Genomic DNA, 22,490 nt, shown 5'->3' on the forward strand with positions numbered 1-22,490 from the left:
TAATCAGAAAAGCGATAATCAAAACCCACCCCTAATCAAGAACTTGCAAAGTAAAAACATGATCTATGTCAGGTAGCCCTTTTGTTATTTACAGTTAAAAAGAGGATTAGTGTTACTGTGCGCTGGCTGAGTCTGTTTCTTTTCTTAGAAATAGTTTCTCCTGCCCTGGAGAAAATCCACTTGCATGGAACAGAAGAGGCTGTGGAGTGCAGGAACTACACTGCAAGCTGGTAGATATGCAGGTATTCCTGGGTCCTGCAGACTATCACCTAAAAACAATAAACAAAATGATTTTCTAAACTGTAGCAATGTAATGTACGTATAGTGTCAAATACATTTTTGTAGTCTTCATTAGCTTTAATTCACATGGAAGTGTTCCTAAAGTCATATGCTGTAATGATATTTACATTATGAAAACATGATTTTGGACATTTCAAGTTTTTCACTTCGGCAGATAAAATAAATTGAGCAAAATCAACTCAAAATATTCCCACACGCCAGAACGTCCTCTCTTCCTCGCTGGCTCCATATCTATCAGTGGAATGATCACCTCGTCGCTATCTGTCACCATCAACACACTCCACGAATCCCGTGGATGATTCACTTCCTTATATCTGTTTGAATCAGGTACCGAAGCAGTTACGTGCGTAATGAAGCTTCGGACGTCACTGGTCACGTGACTTTTGCCAAACGAAGCAAGCCTCGACACAGTGCTTCTGAACCAGTGTGTTGTTTTTTTCGACACACGCTCCGGAGCGTCAGCTTCAAGCGGGCCATCACTAGCTGCAACTAAGGTAACTCAGAAAACAAAAGATTAATCATACATAACAGTGTAAACTAAAATGTGCGCACTTATTTTAGAATGCAGTGTTATGTGGATATGTGAATGAATTCTAAACCAAAACCAGTTATTTGTCCTGTAAATTAATTCCTATATTTAAAGAAAGACAAATGTGAATGCAATGTTACTTATAAGTCTCTACACTAACATGGTGGGTATTACCACTGTGTGGCTGTAAGTGCAGCCATCACAGAGCCCAACAGAACACTTATTGCATGCACTCGCAAATCCACACAGAGCACCTCTAAAAGAACTAATTCCCCTAAAGTAAGAGCCCAGCTCAGGGATTGCACACTGCCCGACTAATATTGCACCAGCCCACTGAAAATAAAAACAAACCCAGCATAAAAAACAAACAGTTTTAAAAGGTGACCCTACTCTAAAACCAACCTGGGAGAAAAATGCAACGAAAAAGAGAAGGAGGAAAAAACTGACAAATTCACATGTGCAGCCTGTCCTGCAGGAGGCAATACAATATAAATTAGATTGTAGCGCATAAATATACTTTTTTTTATGTCAAATATATTAAGTTAACATACCTCCAGCAGACAACTGTGTTTGCTGCACACCTGGCTTGTCTTCTAAAATCACTACTAGAAACATAAAATACAATAAACATCAAATACATTTCAACGAATTTAAAAAAGCACTAAAAGAAAAACAGCCTGTACCTCGAATCTCTGCTGTGGAGGTTTAAAACAATCGTTTGTGTAGAAGACAAAACTTCTCAGGCTCTTCACCTACTCACACAACCATTGTTCACAGCCGCTCGTCAGTACAAATGAGAGAAGAAGAGCACCTGCTGCTACTTCCTCTTTTATACCCTCCCTTGGAGCCTCTGGGTCCTAAAGCCTTCCTATTACATATATTCAAATAAATAAAAAAATAAAAAAAGTTCATTTACCTGTTGTCACTACCCGATCCGTACCGGAAACCCGATCGGTACCCCGCATGCGCGAAAGGTTTCTACTTCCGGTCGTAGCGTTTTACGATAGTTATGGGTCAGAGTATCTGTTAAAATGTTAAGAATAACAAGTATATCTTAAAATGTTTGCAATAATGAAGCATTTCAGTACAATGTAGACAAAAACGAAAAATAAAAAGAAAGTTACGGATCAGGACTCTCCGATCCTTACTGCGCATGTGTAAAGTCTGACCGTACAAATCGGGTCTACCCGATCCGTACCGCGCATGTGCAGATGTTTTCTTCTTCTTCTGTTCATTTAATGGCAGTTTACTCCCCAGTGTACGAGGATACCGCCACCTGCTGACCGAGCGAATAAACCCTATTATAAACTGAATTATCGTCATTACAAACGTGTGTTAAATCTGATTTAGCGAAAGTCGAGTGTGTTTATGCTTGTCTGTGAGGAGAGGATTGTTGGAATAGTGATGATGATGTGCGCTATCACTGTCAATTGTCAGTAAACACTTAATCTGGCTGATGAATCTACACGTGAGATATTACAAAGTCTGCATTATTAACTCTGTAATTAGGCGCCATTCTTCTTATTTTACGGCGCTGCTGCTCAATCGGGGGACGCTCTCTGTTGAGGAGAAAAGCATGAATTTCTTTGTATATGGATTATCCATTGTTTAAATGTCCCGGGCAGTCGAAAAGGAGGCAGAGCTGTTGAGAAATGCTAGGAGCTAACTGGGCGCTAACCGTACCATTCAAATATATTGAATGTCGCAATGTTGGCAAAGAGAGGAAGTGACGTAAGATTTGCGCATGCGGGGTACCGATCGGGTTTCCGGTACGGATCGGGTAGTGACACCTGTTACTACTGTCACACACCAAATCCGGTCGTGAGTGGAGAGAAAGATGGCAGAATAAGCGGTTGTACAATCTGCGGGTCTGATTAAGAAACGTGATTTTGATGTCCTGTAAAATACTTTACTGACAAACTGTTACTCCAAAGGAAGTAGAACGCAAGCGAAACCCCCTGGAAGTTACTTTGACAGACCTTCAGGCAGACACAAAGATAAACTTAGAGCGATAAAAATGGCTAACCCCAAGCTAACAGGTAGCCTCTCCGACCATGATTACAACCTTGCTGCTATGCGGGAAGCATGTGAGGATGAAGATATAGAAGAGATGGAACTTCAGAAAGAGATCGGAAGACCCATAGGTGACCACACTCCGTTACCAAGTCCCAATCCCAAAAAAATGAAAAGCAAAATAACTGAGAAGCAGGTGAGCATCGAGAATGTATATGAAGTTTTACTTGGCTTCACAAAGAGATGCGAGGAAAGGTTTGATTCGCTTGAAAAGAAGTTGGAAGCCTTCGAACAACGCATTGAAGTAAATACACAGGCGACCCAAAAAAACAGAGAGGAAATTGACAAGCTGAAGACGAAGGTGGAGTCGCTGATGAAGGAAAACAAAGAATTAAAGGAGAGCTGTCGGGAGAGTGCACGTTACCGCAGAAGATGGGACCTCAGAATTTTGGGTCTGACAGAGAAGGACAACGAGAATACACGTGAAACAGTGATCGGCATTCTAACAAGAGTGGTTCCTGTATCAGTGGAAAAACTGCAGCTCATGGTTGATACAGTACACCGACTGGGGAAGAAAGACAATGCAGTGAGCAACAAGGTGCCAAGACCAATCATCATACAGTTCAGCATGAGGACGGCAAGGGATGAAGTATGGAGGAAATCCAAAGAGGCCAGGGTCTGCAAAGAACTGAACATAAAATTTAAAGAAGACTTCTCCAAAGAAGACCGTGAAGCTCGGATCAAGCTGTGGCCCAAGGTGCAGGAAGCTCGAAACAACGGCAAAAGAGCATTCCTAAAGGAGGGTTATGCAATAATAGACGGTAAAAGGATCGATCTGTGAGATGCACTTGAAGAAGTCACTACAAGTTAACCATAAAATGTGGGTATGTGTGTGTGTATATATATGTTTATATATACATATCTGTTAAAAGTACACAAATAAAAAATAGGAGAGGGTCAAAAAGCAAAGTCGTAGTTAAACGTGGGCTATCCAGAGCTAAAATTGCCGCATATATAAAGGGGTAGTACTGTGATAGGGTCGGAGTACTGTTATGATTACATAGGTAGGACACTAGGCTTATTCCTGCTTCAAGCACTTTTTTTTCTTCTAGTAAGTGCCAAGGAAGCCGTTACTGTTCTTGTTTTGTATTTTGTTCTTGCGTTTTTGTTTTTGTTTTTTCTTTATCTTATAGATGGCTGTTCTATTAAGTTCCTTAAATGTTCGAGGCTTAAAAAACAATGTCAAACGTAAGGCCATGTTTTTATTCTGCAAGGAAATTAAGGCAAACATTTTGTTTTTACAAGAAACACATTCTGGTAAGGAAGAGGAAACATTTTGGAAACATCAATGGGGAGATAGTATTCTTTATTCACATGGTACTACTCACTCAGCAGGAGTTATGATCTTATTCAACAAATTTGCAGGGAGAGTTATTGATCATAAAAGCGACGGAATGGGGCATTGGATCATGGTGTTGGTAGAAGTCTGTGAACAGAAAATTATTCTTATTAACGTGTATGGATACAATAACAGGTCGCTAAATAGAAATATGATGTCTAACTTAAGTAAATTAATTGCAAAGTGGAGTACTACATATGGTTCTACCCAGGTGATAACTGGAGGCGATTTTAACCTGGCTCCTAACTCATGGCTTGACAGACAACCACAAAGAGGAAATCAACCAGAACACGATAGCATTATTTGTGACTTTTGTACGACAACCAATATGATCGATTATTGGAGGATGACAAACCCAAATACGAAGAAATATACTTGGTTTAGTCCATCAAATAAAAACTTATGTTCAAGATTAGATTATTGGCTTGTCTCCCAAACAGTATCATCATCCATCCATCCATCCATCCATCTTCATCCGCTTTGTCCGGGGCCGGGTCGCGGGGGCAGCAGCCTAAGCAAAGAGGCCCAGACCTCCCTCTCCCCAGCCACCTCCTCCAGCTTATCCGGGGGAATACCAAGGCGTTCCCAGGCCAGCCGAGAGATATAATCTCTCCAGCGTGTCCTGGGTCTGCCCCGGGGCCTCCTCCCGGTGGGACATGCCTGGAACACCTCACCCAGGAGGCGCCCAGGGGGCATCCTTGTCAGATGCCCGAACCACCTCAGCTGGCTCCTTTCGATGTGGAGCAGCAGCTGCTCTACTCCGAGCCCCTCCTGGATGGCCGAACTTCTCACCCTATCTCTAAGGGAGAGGCCAGCCACCCTTCGGAGGAAGCTCATTTCTGCCGCTTGTATCCGCGATCTCGTTCTTTCGGTCACTACCCACAGCTCGTGGCCATAGGTGAGGGTAGGGACGTAGATCGACCGGTAAATTGAGAGCTTCGCTTTTACACTCAGCTCCCTCTTCACCACGACGGACCGGTGCAGCGTCCGCATTACTGCAGCTGCAGCCCCAATCCGTCTGTCGATCTCCGGCTCCCTTCTCCCATCACTCGCGAACAAGACCCCAAGATACTTGAACTCCTCCACTTGTGGCAGGAACTCATCCCCGACCCGGAGTGGGCACTCCACCCTTTTCCGGCTGAGAACCATGGCCTCAGATTTGGAGGTGCTGATCCTCATTCCTGCTGCTTCACACTCGGCTGCGAACCGTTCCAGTGCGAGCTGGAGGCCTTCACCCGATGAAGCCAACAGAACCACATCATCTGCAAAAATCAGAGATGAGATTCTGAGGCCACCAAAGCGAAAGCCCTCCGCCACTTGGCTGCGCCTAGAAATCCTGTCCATAAAAATTATGAACAGAACCGGAGACAAAGGGCAGCCCTGGCGAAGCCCATCACCCACCGGGAACGAGTCCGACTTATTGCCGGCAATGCGAACCAAGCTCTTGCAACAGTTGTATAGGGATCGAATGGCCCGTAGCAATGGGCCAGACACCCCATATTCCCGCAACACCTCCCACAGGACACCCCGAGGGACACGATCGAATGCCTTCTCCAAGTCCACAAAACACATGTAGACTGGTTGGGCAAACTCCCATGCACCCTCAAGTATCCTGGAGAGGATAAAGAGCTGGTCCAGTGTTCCGCGACCAGGACAAAAACCGCATTGTTCCTCCTGTATCCGAGGTTCGACTAACGGACGAACTCTCCTTTCCAGCACCCTGGCATAGACTTTCCCAGGGAGGCTGAGGAGTGTGATCCCCCTGTAGTTGGAACACACCCTCCGGTCCCCTTTCTTAAAGATGGGGACCACCACCCCGGTCTGCCAGTCCACAGGTACTGCCCCTGATCTCCACGCAACATTGCAGAGGCGTGTCAACCAGGACAGCCCTACAATGTCCAGAGCCTTCAGGAACTCGGGGCGGACCTCATCAACACCAGGGGCTCTGCCACCAAGGAGTTGTTTAACTGCCTCAGTGACCTCGCCCCCGGAAATTGGCGGGTCATTCCCCTCATCCCCAGACTCTGCTTCCTCCTCGGAAGACGTGTCAGTGGGATTAAGGAGGTCCTCGAAGTATTCCTTCCACCGCCTGACAATTTTCTCAGTCGACGTCAGCAGCGCTCCGCCAGCACTATACACAGTGCAGGTAGAGCACCGCTTTCCCCTCCTGAGACGTCTGACAGTTTGCCAGAATCTCTTCGAGGCAGTCCGAAAGTCTTTTTCCATGGCCTCTCCGAACTCCTCCCACACCCGAGTTTTTGCTTCAGCCACTGCCCGAGCCGCATTCCGCTTGGCCTGTCGATACCTGTCGGCTGCCTCCGGAGTCCCACAGGCTAACCAAGCCCGATAGGACTCCTTCTTCAGCCTGGTGGCTCCCTTCACCTCTGGTGTCCACCATTTGGTTCGGGGATTACCACCACGGCAGGCACCCACCACCTTGCGGCCGCAGCTCAATGCAGCAGCTTCGGCAATGGAGACTCTGAACATGGTCCATTCGGACTCAATGTCCCCAGTCTCCCTCGGAATGCTGTCGAAGCTCTGCCGGAGGTGTGCGTTGAAGATCTCGCGGACTGGGGCCTCTGCTAGACGTTCCCAGCACACCCTCACTACGCGTTTAGGTGCACCAGGTCTGTCCAGCGTCCTCCCCCGCCACCTGATCCAACTCACCACCAGGTGGTGATCAGTTGACAGCTCAGCCCCTCTCTTTACCCGAGTGTCCAGAACATATGGTCGCAGGTCTGCTGATACGATTACAAAATCGATCATCGACCTACGGCCTAGAGCGTCCTGGTGCCACGTGCACTTATGGACACTCTTATGTTCGAACAGGGTGTTCGTTATGGCCAAACTGTGGTTAGCACAGAAGTCCAATAACAGAGCACCGCTCGGGTTCAGATCAGGGAGGCCGTTCCTCCCAATCACGCCCCTCCAGGTCTCGCTGTCGTTACCCACGTGAGCATTGAAGTCTCCCAGCAGGACAACAGAGTCTCCAGGTGGAGCACCCTCCAGCACCCCCCCCCAGGGACTCTAAGAAGGCTGGGTACTCTGAACTGCCACTCGGCGCATAAGCGCAGATGACAGTCAGGACCCGTTCCCCGACCCTAAGGCGCAGGGAACAAACCCTCTCGTCCACCGGGAAAAACCCCAACGTACCGGCAGCAAGCCGAGGGGATATTAGGATACCCACCCCAGCCCGCCGCCTCTCACCATCGGCAACTCCAGACTGAGACAGAGTCCAGCCCCTCTCCAGGAGACTGGTTCCAGAGCCCAAGCCATGTGTAGAGGTGAGCCCGACTATATCTAGCCGGTACCTCTCAACCTCACGCACTAACTCAGGCTCCTTCCCCACCAGAGAGGTGACATTCCATGTCCCTATTGCCAGTCTTGGCAGCCGGGGGTCAGTCCGCCAGGGCCTCCGCTCCTGGCCGCCACCCGGCACACAATGCACCCGACCCCTATGGCGCCTCCTGCGGGTGGTGGGCCTGCGGGAGGATGGGCCCATGTCTCCTCTTCGGGCTGTGCCCGGCCGGACCCCATGGACTAAGGCCCGGCCACCAGACGCTCGCCCTCGGGCACCCTCCCCGGGCCTGGCTCCAGGGCGGGGCCCCGGTAACCCTATCCCGGGCAGGGTAAACTGTTCCCTCGGTGTCCTTTTCATAAGGGTCTTATGAATCGCTCTTTGTCTGGTCCCTCACCCAGGGCCAATTTGCCATGGGAGACCCTACCAGGGGGCAAAAGTCCCCAGACAACATAGCCCCTGGGATCCCTGGGACACACAAACCCCTCCACCACGATAAGGTAGCGATTCAAGGAGGGGCAGTATCATCATATGTTACGAAATGTGAGACCCAGTCAACCCCACTTACTGATCATTGTCTGATAAGTCTCTTATTATCTCTACGTAAACAACAAAGATCTGACAACATATGGAAATTTAACAATAGTTTATTACAAAACGAAGACTTCTGTAAACAAGTTAAAGAACTTAAATCAGAAATTAACAATATGAGCATGACTAATGTCAGTAAATGGGAATGGTTTAAATATAGTGTGAAACAATTAGCTATAGAAACGGGAAAGAAAGTGTCTGCCCTACGCGTATGTGAACAGAAAAATCTAATTGAACAAATTCATTTATTATGTGGTAAACCCTGTATGACTGCGGAAGAGTCAGAACGCTTACAATCTTTACAAAATAAGCTAGATGAGGTGTACTTGATTAAAGCTAAAGGAGCATATGTAAGGTCTAGAGCCAAGTGGATTGAACATGGAGAAAAAAATTCATCTTATTTCTATAGTCTAGAGAAGCGTAGACAAACAAAGAAAAAAATAACTAAATTGAGTAAGGATGGTACTATAATTGAGGAACCAAATAAAATAAGTGAGGAAATTAACATGTTTTATAGTAATCTGTATAAATCAAGAACTGAAAAAGAAAATGCAGATATCTTTTTTGATATGATTAAAGATCAGGTTAAAAAATTGGAAGAGGATGATAAAACATGGTTAGAAGAAGATTTGAAAATATCCGAATTAGATACAGCTCTAAAACAAATGAAAAATGGAAAATCGCCTGGAAGTGATGGTTTAACGATTGAATTTTATAAAACCTTTTGGCAAGACATTAAAGATTTGTTATTTAATGGCTTTTTGGATTGTTTAAAAAATGAAGAACTATCCCCAACAATGAAAACAGGATTAATAACCTTATTACCCAAACCAAACAAAGATTTACAAATGCTAGACAATTGGAGACCCATAACACTTTTATGTAACGACTACAAATTATTAGCCTTAGTATATGCAAATAGGCTTAAAAGCGTCTTAACCAAATTGATTGATGAGTGCCAATCAGCGTTTATTAAAGGAAGGCAGATTCATAATAACATAAGATTAATATTAGATATGATTGACTATCGATCCTTTATTAATTCAGAAAGTTTAATACTATTTATTGACTTTTTTAAAGCATTTGATTCAATAGACCATAATTTTTTATTTAGATCTTTAGAACTTTTTGGATTTGGAAACAAATTTTGCAAAGTGATCAAACTGTTCTACAAGCAAATTTATAGTTATGTTTCGCTCAATCCAGGCATAACATCTAGGATAGACATATTCTGTGGAATTCGACAGGGTTGCCCAATTTCTCCAAAATTATTTATTCTTTGCACTCAATTAATGGCTCACCTCATTGTGAACCATTCAGACATCGAAGGAATAAACATTTTTGATATTGAACTGAAAATAAGTCAGTTTGCAGATGACACAGTAATATTTTTAAAGGATAAATCAATACTCGAGAAAGCATTGAATGTCATTTCAATTTTTTCTAAAGCTTCAGGCTTGTGTCTGAACCTGAAGAAGTGTGAACTTTTGCCACTTTATGATTGCTTGGAAAATAGCATGAGGACGATTCCAGTGAAAAATGAAGTTAAGTATCTAGGCATCTATTTAGACAAAGACATCAACACTAGAGAATCAAAAAACCTAAAAGACAAAATTGATGGCATGTCCAAAACACTAAATCATTGGTTGACGAGAGATATTACAATTTTTGGATGCAATCTATTATCCAAATCAGAGGGCGTCTCAAAGATGGTTTATCCAGCATACTCACTATACATTACCCCGAAAAGCATTAAAAAGATTAACTCTATAATCTATCAATTCATTTGGCGCAATAAAACACATTACATTAAAAAAATCACAACTTGTCAAAGATTACGCTAAAGGTGGTATAAAGTCAATTGATTTTCAATCAATGGTTGGAGTATTTAAAATAAACTGGATAAAAGCCTTCCTCTTGAAACCTGACTCCATATGGTTCCATATCCCAAAAAATATTTTCAAAAAGGTGGGAGGGTTGGATTTTCTCCTGAAATGTGATTTTGATATATTGAAGTTGCCTGTGAAACTGTCAGAATATCATAAGCAGGTCTTGTCTTATTGGAAGATGGTGTTTGCCCATAACTTTTCACCACATTGCTCCACCTTGTGGAATAACAGAACAATTACAATTAATAAGAAGTCATTGTTTATTAAAGAGTGGTTTGAAAAAAACATAATCTTTATAACAGACTTACTTGATGAAAGGGGTCAGTTTCTCTCAGTGGGTGTTTTTAATGCTAAGTTTAACATTCAGTGTTCCCTTAGAGCATAGGTGTCAAACTCTGGCCCGCGGGCCAAATTTGGCCCGCAGCCTAATTACATTTGGCCCGCGAAGCCATACCAAATTACTATTAGAGCTGGCCTACTGGTATTATACAGCTAATATATATATTGTTTAGTATTAAGCTTTGCTTGTTCCATATTCAGTTTTTCAGCAAAACATGTTTGAGTCCATAAGAAAAGATTCATTCTTATATCTGGAGGAATAAATATATTTCAATAAATATTAACGTTAGCCCGCGACTTTGTTCTAGTTTTGAATTTTGGCCCACTGTGTATTTGAGTTTGACACCCCTGCCTTAGAGAATATGACAAGGTTTGTAAGGCAATCCCCTTACCTCTGTTGAGTTTGATTCAAGGTTATTTGTATTACTCTAAGGCACAAATTAGTCTACCTTCTTTACATCTAAACCAGATTCCTTTGACGGATAAAAACTGTAATAATAAAACCATGAACAAGATATTTAAAAACAAATAATTTCACGACTTTAACAGTAACACAAAACTAAAAGGGAGTAATATTAAAATAACGAACAAATATACGCACTTTTTAAAATGGCCTATCCCCCCCAAAGTCAAAGAAATGCAATTTAAAATAATTAATGGATATTACCCAGCAGCTGAAATGCTTAAAAAAAGGTTTGGGTTTGAGGTAGAGCCATGTGGATTTTGTTCACAAAATGCGGAAAGTATTGATCATTTGTTTTTTTCCTGCTCAGTAACAACTGACTTCTGGCAAGATTTAGTAGACTGGTTGAGTATAAGAATAGATGGGATGACCCCACTGACTCTAACACAAGTTTTATATAATAATGGTGATCCATCTAAGGAACTGTCCATGCTACACAAGGTGGTGATAATTATGGGCAAATACCACATACACAAATGCAAATGGCAAAGTAAAAGACCTTCCCTAACTGCATTGAAAATTGAATTAAAATCCTTTTTGTCATCTTTAGAATTACTGAGGGATTCATGTAAAGAGGCTGCTTTGATATGCGACAATGGGACTCAATCTCTATCCTTTTAATGATTGTGTTTTTGGTGTACTAAGTAAGCCACATGTATGTTAAAGTGTTCGCAGAAAGGAAACTGTTATATGTCATAAAAATGGCCTTCATATATTTATGTATATGTATATATGTGTTTTTGTTTTTTTGTTTTTTTGGGGGTTTTTTGGGGTTTTTTTCGTTTGGTTTCTTATTCAACCTTTTCAAGATGTTGTTGCACTAATGTTGTCTCCCAACGAGAGATTGTAATATGTGCATAAATTTAATTAAAGTATGAAAAAAAACAAAAAAAACAAAAACAAATCCGGTCGTTGGTACTTCCTGGCTTGTGTAGCCACGAGGTAACAAAAGCTCAACACCGCCCCCTAGCATCCTGGAGCACTTCTGTTGTACGTGCTTCGGAGTTTGTATGTGCTTTGTCTCTAGGGGCCATCGTAAATTTACTTTTATTTATTCACTCCACATGAAATGTAATAAATAAATCATGTAATACAAAAAACAACTATTCGCATTTCAACTTTTAACTATTTAAATTTTCAGCTTTTTAAACAAATTTAAAGTGAAACAACACAAAACACTACAAACCACAACACAATTAAATATAAAATATGAAAACAAAAAGAAGATGCACATTCTCTGTCATATGGACCTGCATGAATAAACTTTCTGAATCCCTTATCATCTGCAACTGAAAATAGTTGTGGATGATTACTCTACCTTTCTAATGTGACGTTGTTGTCCCTGCTCTCTCTCTCTCCCCCTCCCGCTCTGTTCCTGTGCTACTGCCAGTGTAACTACCGCCCCTCCCCCCTCTGCCCAGCGCAAAGCACAGAGAGGGTGAGAGAAAGAAAAAAGAAACACAGCTCCCAATAAGGTGCCGACTCGCGTCATTCACTTCAAAGATCCGGCTCTAACCCGTTTCGTTCGCGACCGACACATCAGTATCCGCCAGGGCCGCCCTTTGTCACTGATTCTGTTAATAATTTTTATGGACAATTCCTAGGCCAAGCCAAGTGGCAGAAGGCTTTCACTTAGTTGGTCTCAGAATCTCATCTCTGGTTTTTGCAGATGATGTGGTTCTGTTGGCTTCATCACGTGATGGCCTCCAGCTCGCACTGGAGCAGTTTGCAGCTGAGTGTGAAGTGGCAGGAATGGGGATCAGCACCTCCAAATTTGAGCGTGGTCCTCAATCGGAAAAGGGTGGAGTGCCCGCTCCAGGTCAGGGACTTTGATTTCAGCATCTTCTCTAGGTGCACTTCAACACGTGGAGTGGTGGAACTGGGGCTCCATTATCCTTTTTATAATATGTGTTTGAATAATGTTAGCAGCCAAACTTCATCACTTACTTGTTGTTGGGCAACAGACAACTGCTAAGCAACTGCAACTTGAACTGAATTCCCCTACAAGGCATGAGGTCAACAAGGGGTCATAAGAGGAGGATAGAAAAGACATCATGAATAAATTTGTATTTAAAGATTGTTTATCTTTGGCAAATATGTGATGAATCCCATTCTCAAAAGCAAGGTGTTTGAAGAAAGTGTTACGACCACTTGTATGTGTTGTCTGAACAGTGCACTTTGTTATGGTTATTTAGCTGGGCAGGGGCCCTCTGCTGGTGCGCAAATGTACAGCTCCCGAATGACTAGTTCCAGCGGGACGTCACCTAACGTCTGATCATGTCATGGTGCCTGTGCCTCACCAGCTGACCCATATTAGGCAACATGTGGTTTTGTTGTTTTGCTCTTTCTCTCCCTCCTGCCGGGGCGGTGCTCATTACAGGCTCCCGCCCCTGACCCACCCACCTGCCATCTCCACACCCGCTGCCTATCTTCATAATCCCGAGCCCTGCTTAACATGGCAGCACTGAGCTACTCCTTGCTGGATTGTTGAGCGATCAGCATCAGTCACTCAGTAGTTTGAGACAGAGGTGGGACCAAGTCATTGTTTTGCAAGTCTCGAGTAAGTCTCAAGTCTTTATCCTCAAGTCTCAAGTCAAGTCTCAAGTAATGTCAGGCAAGTCAGAGTCGAGTCTCAAGTCATTGGTGTAAAAGTCCAAGTCAAGTCTAAAGTCATAAAATTAATGACTCGAGTCTGACTCGAGTCCAAGTCATGTGACTCAAGTCCACACCTCTGGTTTGAGAATCTGTGAGACGTTTTCCGTCAGTTTGCCTCTAATTGAAGTTTTTGTGCGCAGATCTTTCCCGGACCTTTCCCTGCCTGTAATCCTGTGAATGAGTGTGACCCAGTTAAGGAGTGAGGAGAGTGATTTGGAGACCTTTTGGAGCACGTTTGATCCCCTTCCCTCCCCTCACGGATCCTGGAGCCCCGGACCCCCCTTCAGCACATTGTATACTCTGTCAGTGCGCCCCAGGGTGGCTGTGGCTACAATGTAGCTGCCATCACCAGTGTGTGACTGTGTGTGTGAATGGGTTGATGACTGGATGTGTAAAGCGCTTTGGGGTCCTTAGGGACTAGTAAAGCGCTATATAAATACAGGCCATTTACCATTTATATATTATCACCTGGTGTTGTCTGTATAAATAAATTAACTGTCTTCTCTAAAAGGATTCCTGGTCTGCGCCTGAGTCCGTTAACTAATCCTGACAGATCAGCTGTCGGAACTGGGTCGCCGTGTTACGCTGGCCGGGGTCCTTCTTTTCCACCTGGTCTTCCTGCACTCCTCTTCATGTCTGGGGCCTATCTTCTCCAGTACTCAGCTGGCTTCCTTTTAATAGGTCTTTAAACAGCTGATAGGCCACCTCTGGACACACCCAAAGCTCAGCAGGTGATCTCTATCAGCTAATTTGTCCCATGCACCCAATCCACAGTGGATTAAAACATTGTCAAATAACACACTAAAAACATGCAATACAAACAGAATGAAATCATGCAAATAAAAACTACACTCATAAATAAACACTAAAATTCAGAATAAAACCAATATACAAGATAAATACAAATTTCCACTGTGTGACAATTGTCTCCTGTGGCTGCTTGGGTCTTGGGGGCAGCAAGTGCCTCATCCATGCTATGACCTGTCCCCTAGATGGGTTGTAACAAAAGAAACTACAGAAAAAGGGACAGAACTTTAGTAAAGAAATCTGGAGAAATTGCTGCGACAATAAAATCATCAAAACAGCTCCTAGAACAACATTGTAAAAGTGTTCAATCCCCATTAGTTATGTTTTACTGGGTAACACTAAGAAAATTACTAAAGTAATATATCAGATATGTTGCATCCCAGTGAGCAATAGAGGTAGTGGACATTACAAGCAGAGCAAATTTTGAAATGATACTGGGGTCAATATAACACTAGGCACAGTCCCGGCTGTTTCTGGTGTGGGAAATGTTTTCTGGGCACTACTTAAGCATGCTTTTATTAGTGAAGAATAATTTGTAACTATGAAGCATTGTCCCAAAAAGTTGATTCTGTTCATCTGGACGTAACGTTTTCAGAGGGAGAAATGTTTTGTCACTCATCCAAGTGACGTCTTTAGACTCAGCTGACTGCAGGGCTCCCCAATCTTATAAACGGACATTTGCATAATGACTGAAACTAACACCACTTATGAACAATGGGCTGGGAGGTTCATTTCTTCATCATTAATTTACAATGCTTCTAAATGAGAATACACTCCTAAAGGTGTTTGAATTCACAGACAAACTTAGCCCAGCACAACATGAGAAGTCTAAGACCAGGAAACAGGAAATCTGTGCGTCAGAAACATCACCAAAATATGGAGAGTGTCCTAAGAGAAAAGTATGCCACACTGAGGATGGGGACAAGTGGGTTAAACATTTTGTCTGACAGACAGCTCACCCAAGCAGAGAAAAACATCCTTGCAAAAGGGTTGAACTTTGTTGTGACGCCGAGAAAAATCCCACTAGTGGAACTGATCACAGCAACTGAAACAACAGCAGACATGAAGCGGAGTAACTGCAAATGAAAGTTTCGGCTTGTCTCAGCAGTGCATCCAAAATAAGCATGGAGGAGAGGAAGGCATTCGCATCGCTTAGTAACGACAACAACACTATCATCTTTCTGCCAAACAAGGGTAGGTGCACAGCTTTGATAAACAAGAAAGACTATTGTGTTGGAGGTGTGGTCTGAGGAGGGGTGGTGCAGTGGGCTCGAGGGACAGTGCCAGGGAAACTGGTGGGGCAGCTGAAAGCCATTCAGCACATATGCTTTCACCTCATAACACAGGGGAATCTACATCATCTGTGTGGTTTACCAAAGACACATAAACAGGGTATACCAATTGTCTATATGAACAACTTGGTAAATGGTAAATGGACTGGTTCTTATATAACGCTTTTCTACTCTGAGCTCTCAAAGCACTTTATGCAGGATGGTCACCGATAACATCACCAAGTTTCTGGCTTCGATCCTCAAACCGATGATAGTCAGCTCTAAACACCACATCCAGAACACTTTTGTTCTGTACTTCATTCCACCTACTTCACATACAAGGGTCAGTTCTACAGGCAGAAACATGGGTGTGCCGTGGGCTCCCCAGTTTCACCCACTGTGGCCAATTTGTACATGGAAGAAGTGGAAAAGAGGGCTTTGCTATCCTACCCTGGAACACCACCAATCCATTGGTTCAGACATGTGGATGACACCTGGGTGAAAATCAAATCTCAGGACGTTTCACATTTCACGGATCACATTAACTCAGTGGACCGACACATCAAATTCACCAGGGAGGATATGAAAAGTGAGATTTCCATCAGTAATGGGGGACATCTAAAACCTGACCATATGTACCGTAAACCTACACATACAGATCAGTATTTAAGGTTTGACTCTCATCATCCACTGAAGCACAAACTGGGCGTCATCAGGACGCTACAACACAGAGCGAACACCATCCCCACAGACACAGCAGCCAGGGAGGCAGAAAAACATCAAGAAGGCCCTGAGTAAATGTGGTTATCCCAGCTGGACTTTTGTCAAAGCAGGAAAGGCTCCTAAAGAAAGCTCCAGCCGATCCAGGAGGGAAGGACAACCGCTGCCCAAGCGAAAACCTGTAGTGATCCCGTACATGTCAGGAGTATCGGAGCAGCGACACATTTTTTCTAAACACCAGGTCTCTGTGGCTTTTAAACCCCAAAACGCCAAAACTTGGTCCACCCCAAGGATCGGGTCCCCCGACACAAACAGAGTAACATAGTGTACGCTGTTAAGTGCAGGAGGAGTGCCAGGATTTATACATCGGGGAAACCAAACAACCTCTGGCTACAACACAGAAGAGCCACCTCGTCAGGCCAGGACTCTGCAGTCTGTTTACACCTACAGGCCAGTGGACACTCTTTCAATGATGAGGATGTAACATCCTGGACAGGGAGGAACGCTGGTTTGAGGGCGGAGTCAAGGAGGCCATTTACGTGAAAAGGGAAAGACCATCTCTGAATGGAGGAGGGGGCCTAAGGGTACATCTGTCACCATCTTACAATGCTGTGATTGCAGCCATTCCCCACCTCTGTGAATGGGACTCATGGTTATTGATCAGTGGGCTTTGATCAGTGGGCTTTGATCAGTGGGCTTTGATCAGTGGGCTTTGATCAGTGGTCGTGACAATTTGCTTATTAATTGTCAAGAAACTGACTGATTTGTGACTGGACTATCTGGTTGGTTGTACAACCTCACTGCTAGGTGCCACCAAATCTCACAGTAGTCTTTAATTCTACTTAATCCTGATCTGAATGCCACAACCTGAGAACTGTTGCTGATCACGTGGATCCTTTCATGGCCACAGTTTACCTTATTCTATGCCTATAACTATCAGAGGTGGGACCAAGTCATTGTTTTGCAAGTCTCAAGTAAGTCTCAAGTCTTTATCCTCAAGTCTCAAGTCAAGTCTCAAGTAATGTCAGGCAAGTCAGAGTCGAGTCTCAAGTCACTGGTGTAAAAGTCCAAGTAAAGTCACAAGTCTGAAATTTTGAATTTCAAGTCCTTTCGAGTCTTTAAAAAAAAAATGAAAAAATAATGTTGCAGTTATGCTAAATGTAAATATTAGACCATGTAATTTTAAAATCTGTGTTTTTCTCAACACATGACAAAATAGTGAACTTAGAAAATATACACAAATTGTGAAATTGCACCTCTTTAAAATGCAGCTCAATTAAACCTAGCTCCAAGAATAATTTTCACCGACAGTTCTGAGATAAGCTGCATGTTATTCTTGGATGCGGTTGTAGGACCGGCTTTAAATCGCATGACAAAAATATCATACACATTAAAAAAAACTGCATCACCAACGTAGCCTGGACAACATTTGCTAGTTAGATGAAGTCAGCTATCTCATCGTAGCATATTTATATGCATATTTATAATCATACGGTTCTTGGAGTGAGTGCATACACTCATGAAGTTTAGTAACTTCAGGTCACTGCAACAAGCCCAGGTACAGTTTACCGACGGATGGGTGCAGGACCTTGAAATGCACCGTGTAGAACGAAAGACCATCGTACGCCTCTTTGTTACTTCGGAAACATGGCTCGAACAATTTCTCTTCAACGACGTAATCCGATAACAACCGATCTCTTTACCCGTCGGCTTCCCGTGGCTGTCATGCGACCGGCTATTGCAGTTAATAATACAACAGCTTCTTGACATTTTTGTGTTTCTTTTTATCGCTGTGTGACTGAGTTCAATTGAAAGCCTGCGTGCGCTAGTACCTCTTGCCACGAGTTCCCAGAATCCTTTGCGGTTCTACCCCTGAATGACGTCACATTTTCAATCTCTATATAATATGCATGTTAAATTTTATATTTGGGGTAAAATATCAAGTCTTTTCAAGTAAACCGGTTCAAGTCCAATTCAAGTCCCAAGTCATTGGTGTAAAAGTCCAAGTCAAGTCACAAGTCTTAGAACATTTTTTCAAGTCAAGTCTAAAGTCATAAAATTAATGACTCGAGTCTGACTCGAGTCCAAGTCATGTGACTCGAGTCCACACCTCTGATTAAACTACCTGTGGTACTTGGAAATATGAAGAATGTTGACAGTTGTGGAAACGTAATATTTCCATGATGTGTCACATTAAATACTCACAATACACGAAAAAGTTAAATAAACCTAATAAAGTAAAAGATCAAATATGTAGAAATTGAGCTTTTCAGAGAACAAAGAAAAGTACACTGAAAGTAAAGGTAATTTTAAAAAAGAAAAATAATCTTTTATTTGATTAAACCCACAATCTTTTATCTAATTTGAGTGTGTCAGCCATTGTACAGCAATGAGAGAAAAATGGAGAAAACATATATCAGTTAAATAGAAATGCACAACATTTGTACAAAACGGGAATGGAAACAACTTTGTGAAAACAGACATTACTGTCAATGTTCAAAATGTTAGACGACACTAACGAATGATTCAGAGAAACATGGGACATACTGTTTGAAATTTAGTTATAAAAATAATAACAGCACATACTAGTTTAACACAATATTTGGAGTAACTTTTCTTCATTCACGCTGTAACCAGTTAATTTAATTTCTTTGTATTGTACTGGTTAGAGAACCTATAATGTACGGGGAAACAGTGGAGCTAATGTTAGATGAAGCAGCAGTGTCATAAACACAGCTAGGCTGGTTCCAAAGGTTAGTCACTAAGGCTTGCTATCAGCATGCGTGGAAACAAGAAGACCAGCTGCCAGTTACACCTTTTTTCCCCACAGTCCTGTTTTGTTCAGGAAAAACACTCCACTAGCGTAACATTCTGGCTACTGCTAAATCCTAGCTCATAATATGTACAGTAATCATGATCACTGTCTGTATTAAGAGTCACCGTATAAGTGGCCTGAACCAAGAGCCTGATTCAAACAAATTTACAGCAGGAGCTGCTTCTGCTTGATATTGATTGGCTGGTCTATCCATAGTCTTTATTTTCTACTCAGATGTTCAGGAGTGAGAGCCTCCAGATCATCAGTGATTCATTCTGCATATTAATATCTATATTATCCCAATCTATGATCTTCCTGTAAGTCCAACCATGTGGGTTTTTTTGTTTGCTGCAATTAAACCTGACCACTTTTTTCAAATATATCTATATTTAATATGTCACATTAGAGGGCATAACACTAGTTAAAATCCTGACTCACAACAAGAAAGTCCTGGGTTCAAATGCAGTCTGGGGCCTTTCTCTCCTGTGCTTGTACAGCTTCCTCCCACAGTCCAAACACATGCATGGGTTAGGTTAACTGTGACTCTAGACTGACTGTGGCTGTCAAACTGAATGGTTGTGTGTCTCTTTGTGTTAGCCCTGTGACGCACTGACAACCTCTCCAGGGTGTACACTGCCTCTGAGAGCTCCTGTTATACTTAAATTAATAAATGGAAGCGGATGGATGGATGTCATATTATTATTCACAGATCAGAAGATATATTAACATGGACACAAAAAAAGAAATCTTTTTTTATATGAACAACTTTGATGATGAGACGTGGAAACTTAAACACATTTTTCTACCTCTGTGTACTAAACCTGACATCATCACACCATGAATGGGAGTGAATTATAATAAAAACTTCATCATTCAAATTTCAAAAACTATACAGACATCACATTTTTATGAATACTTTCTCATCAAAACAAAGAATAAAGAGGCTTTGCAGTAGCTGGAGTCACTGAAGATGGCTTAGGGCTCTGTATGTCTGTAGTCTCTATTGGGAAGAAAATGAATAAAGTATTAGTTTGAGTTGACAAGTAGTACACAAAGAGTGTGTTTTATTATGCTGCAGCAGTTATTATGTGGAGGGAGAGGTTACAGGGAAGTTTCAGGTAAGCCTGCTATTGTTTAAACTAAGGGCTTGTCTTTCAGTGACCAGTTAACTGTAGTTAATGATTATGCAGTGATAAGAGTTTCACTGCCACAGTTACAGCCATTTTTTTTTTACTTCTGCTTTTAAAGTCCATCAAAAAAAAAAAAAGCTATACCCGGCTAGACAGAAACCTGTCTTTTGTTGTACCATTACCCTTACGTAAAGCATCTGTGAAGGTCATTTATGCGACTAATCCAGGGATCATTGCACAGATTTGAAAAAAGGACTTCTAGTCCAAAATGTAATATGTTTTGTATTTATCAAATAGCACTAACTGGGTATCTTTAAAAAAAAAAAAAAATTGGGATGAAGATGTAAATTGAATGCTATGACGTCAGCTGAACACCTACAGAAGATTTGGGACAAGCTTAGTGCCTTAAAAAAGCTGATTTTCTCACATTTTTGTAAATGAGAAACTAACAAAAAATGTATCCCTGCCTGTCCCCAACACACACGCACTGTGAGGAGTAGCCCAGTGTCGCTAATCTGTTGGAAAAACGTGATCAAAGGGCTAAAGGTATTAAATCCATTTTCTGTGTGTTGTTTCTTATACGATTTGAATTTTTGCCATCTTTGTCGTTGCTCAATATCGTTTCAGTTAGTTTCCGCTATTCAAAGTCTTGGTTTTACGTTTATTTCCTTTGACTAATTTACTGTTTTTTACTGACTACAATAACTGGGCCTGTGTGCGCTGCACTGTGAGCCAGGCCTCACCTGTACGCCAGGCCTCACCTGTACCCGTCATTATGCAGGTGATGTCTCTGTAGCGGTGTGGGGCATCTCTACGCCACAGTCTGCTATTGAGGAGGTAGCAGTCTGTGTGGTATTGCCCATCGTTGCCATGGCTACGGTCACCCGCTCCGGCGGTGACACAGGTGGCCCCGAGGCTGACCTGGGCATGCGGGCCGTATGGGACGGTTCTCCGTTCCTGCGGAACGAGTTTCGGATGCCGGTGGACACGCGGCTGGAGAGGCGCCTCACGGCGCCGCTGATGCCCCCAAGTCCGCCCTTGTTCTTTTTCAGTAACCCCACATCATCCTCCAGCTCTGACGGGGGCACTTCGATGTTCCCAGAATACCAGAACACCCACCAGATGAGGCTGAGGAAGATGACGATGGCGCCCGCGTAGATGAGCAGGTCGTAGAAAAACACGTCGACAAACACGCCGAGGAGGAGCACGGCCAGTCCCACAATGTCAAACACCACCGCGAGCCAGAAGCAGCACACACAGCGACCCAGACCCCGATAGGCCGGCTCCATGTCCCATAAAGAGAAGTCGGTCCCCACGACGCCAGTTTATTTCCCGTCGTCTCTGTGCCGCGGCATTGAGCGCGGCTCCAATGTGAGCCAGGTGTGGCGTCCTGTCCGCTCAGGTGCGCTGCCCCTGAGAGGAGGGGCTGTAGACGCTACCTGACGGCTGCGCTCATGTGCGTTTATGATGAGCGTTTATAAGGGTGTAGCTTACTGGACCCAGACTTCGGACGTTACAGTGCAGGTATGACTCATTAAACGTGAATATGAGAGCGGCTTTATAAACTGAGAGGCCAGCATTAATAAACTACAAAAAAAAAAAAAAAAAAAAAACTACAGATGACCTGACCAATGCCGCCTTCGCCATCTTGTTTTTAGGACTGGCCATCAGAAAAAAAGCACAATTGCAATATTTCAAAATCGATTAAGAAGATAATTTATATTTATGGGTGAATCATCCCTCCCTTAACCATAGTGTGCTGCTACTTTTAGCTGCCCTCTTGCCACAAAGGGGTAGCCACAGCAATTAGCTCCATATGTTTGAGTTTTATGCAAGAGACCCTTCCTGACACAACCCCAAAGGGTACTTGTGTCTCTGTCTAGAACTAAACCAACAACCTTTTGCTTGAGTAGATGTACTAACCACACCACTTGAGATTTCAGTGCAATGGGTAAAAGTTTTCTCCCACCTAGTCTTTGCACTTGTTTGCACATGTTAAACATGTCACCAAAAAGGTGCTACCAACATGAAACCAGCTGTCAGTAATATCCCATCCAATCCACATTTGCAAAGAAATCAAATAAATATAATAATGAGAAACGACAGGGAAAATAAGAACATACAGCAAGTTCTGTGGCTCATAGCAACATATAGGACCACAGTTTAAAAAGAATGTATGAGCAGACTGTCAATACAAATTTTGACATGATTACCTAATAAAAATTGAGAAGACACGAGCCTGTATCCCCTTTTTTGCTTGCAAATACAGTC

General features: G+C 43.0%; 1 protein-coding gene and 1 long non-coding RNA gene across 3 annotated transcripts; one reads left to right on the top strand and one right to left on the bottom strand.

The window, feature by feature from the left end:
* The first annotated feature begins 559 nt into the window (after nt 1–559).
* On the top strand, nt 560–13,949 carry LOC143416147 (uncharacterized). Its single transcript, XR_013096523.1, has 3 exons — nt 560–794; nt 12,491–12,640; nt 13,617–13,949. It is a non-coding gene; the product is annotated as an uncharacterized LOC143416147 (long non-coding RNA).
* Nucleotides 13,950–18,578: 4,629 nt separating this feature from the next.
* Nucleotides 18,579–21,753, bottom strand: si:dkeyp-72e1.6 (transmembrane protein 238). Of its 2 annotated transcripts, none has more exons than XM_004576001.5 (2): nt 20,981–21,753; nt 18,579–20,089 (listed from the first exon to the last, which is right to left on the bottom strand). In XM_004576001.5, exon 1 carries the CDS (start codon nt 21,506–21,508, stop codon nt 20,993–20,995), a length of 516 nt encoding a protein of 171 aa, XP_004576058.1. In that variant the 5' UTR covers nt 21,509–21,753; the 3' UTR covers nt 18,579–20,089; nt 20,981–20,992. The 2 variants fall into 2 exon arrangements, with proteins under 2 accessions (XP_004576058.1, XP_004576057.1); XM_004576000.5 differs by having other exon boundaries at nt 20,963–21,753.
* Between the last annotated feature and the right edge of the window lie 737 nt (nt 21,754–22,490).

Source organism: Maylandia zebra, unplaced genomic scaffold (genome assembly GCF_041146795.1).
Source record: "Maylandia zebra isolate NMK-2024a unplaced genomic scaffold, Mzebra_GT3a scaffold22, whole genome shotgun sequence".
NCBI lineage: Eukaryota > Metazoa > Chordata > Actinopteri > Cichliformes > Cichlidae > Maylandia > Maylandia zebra.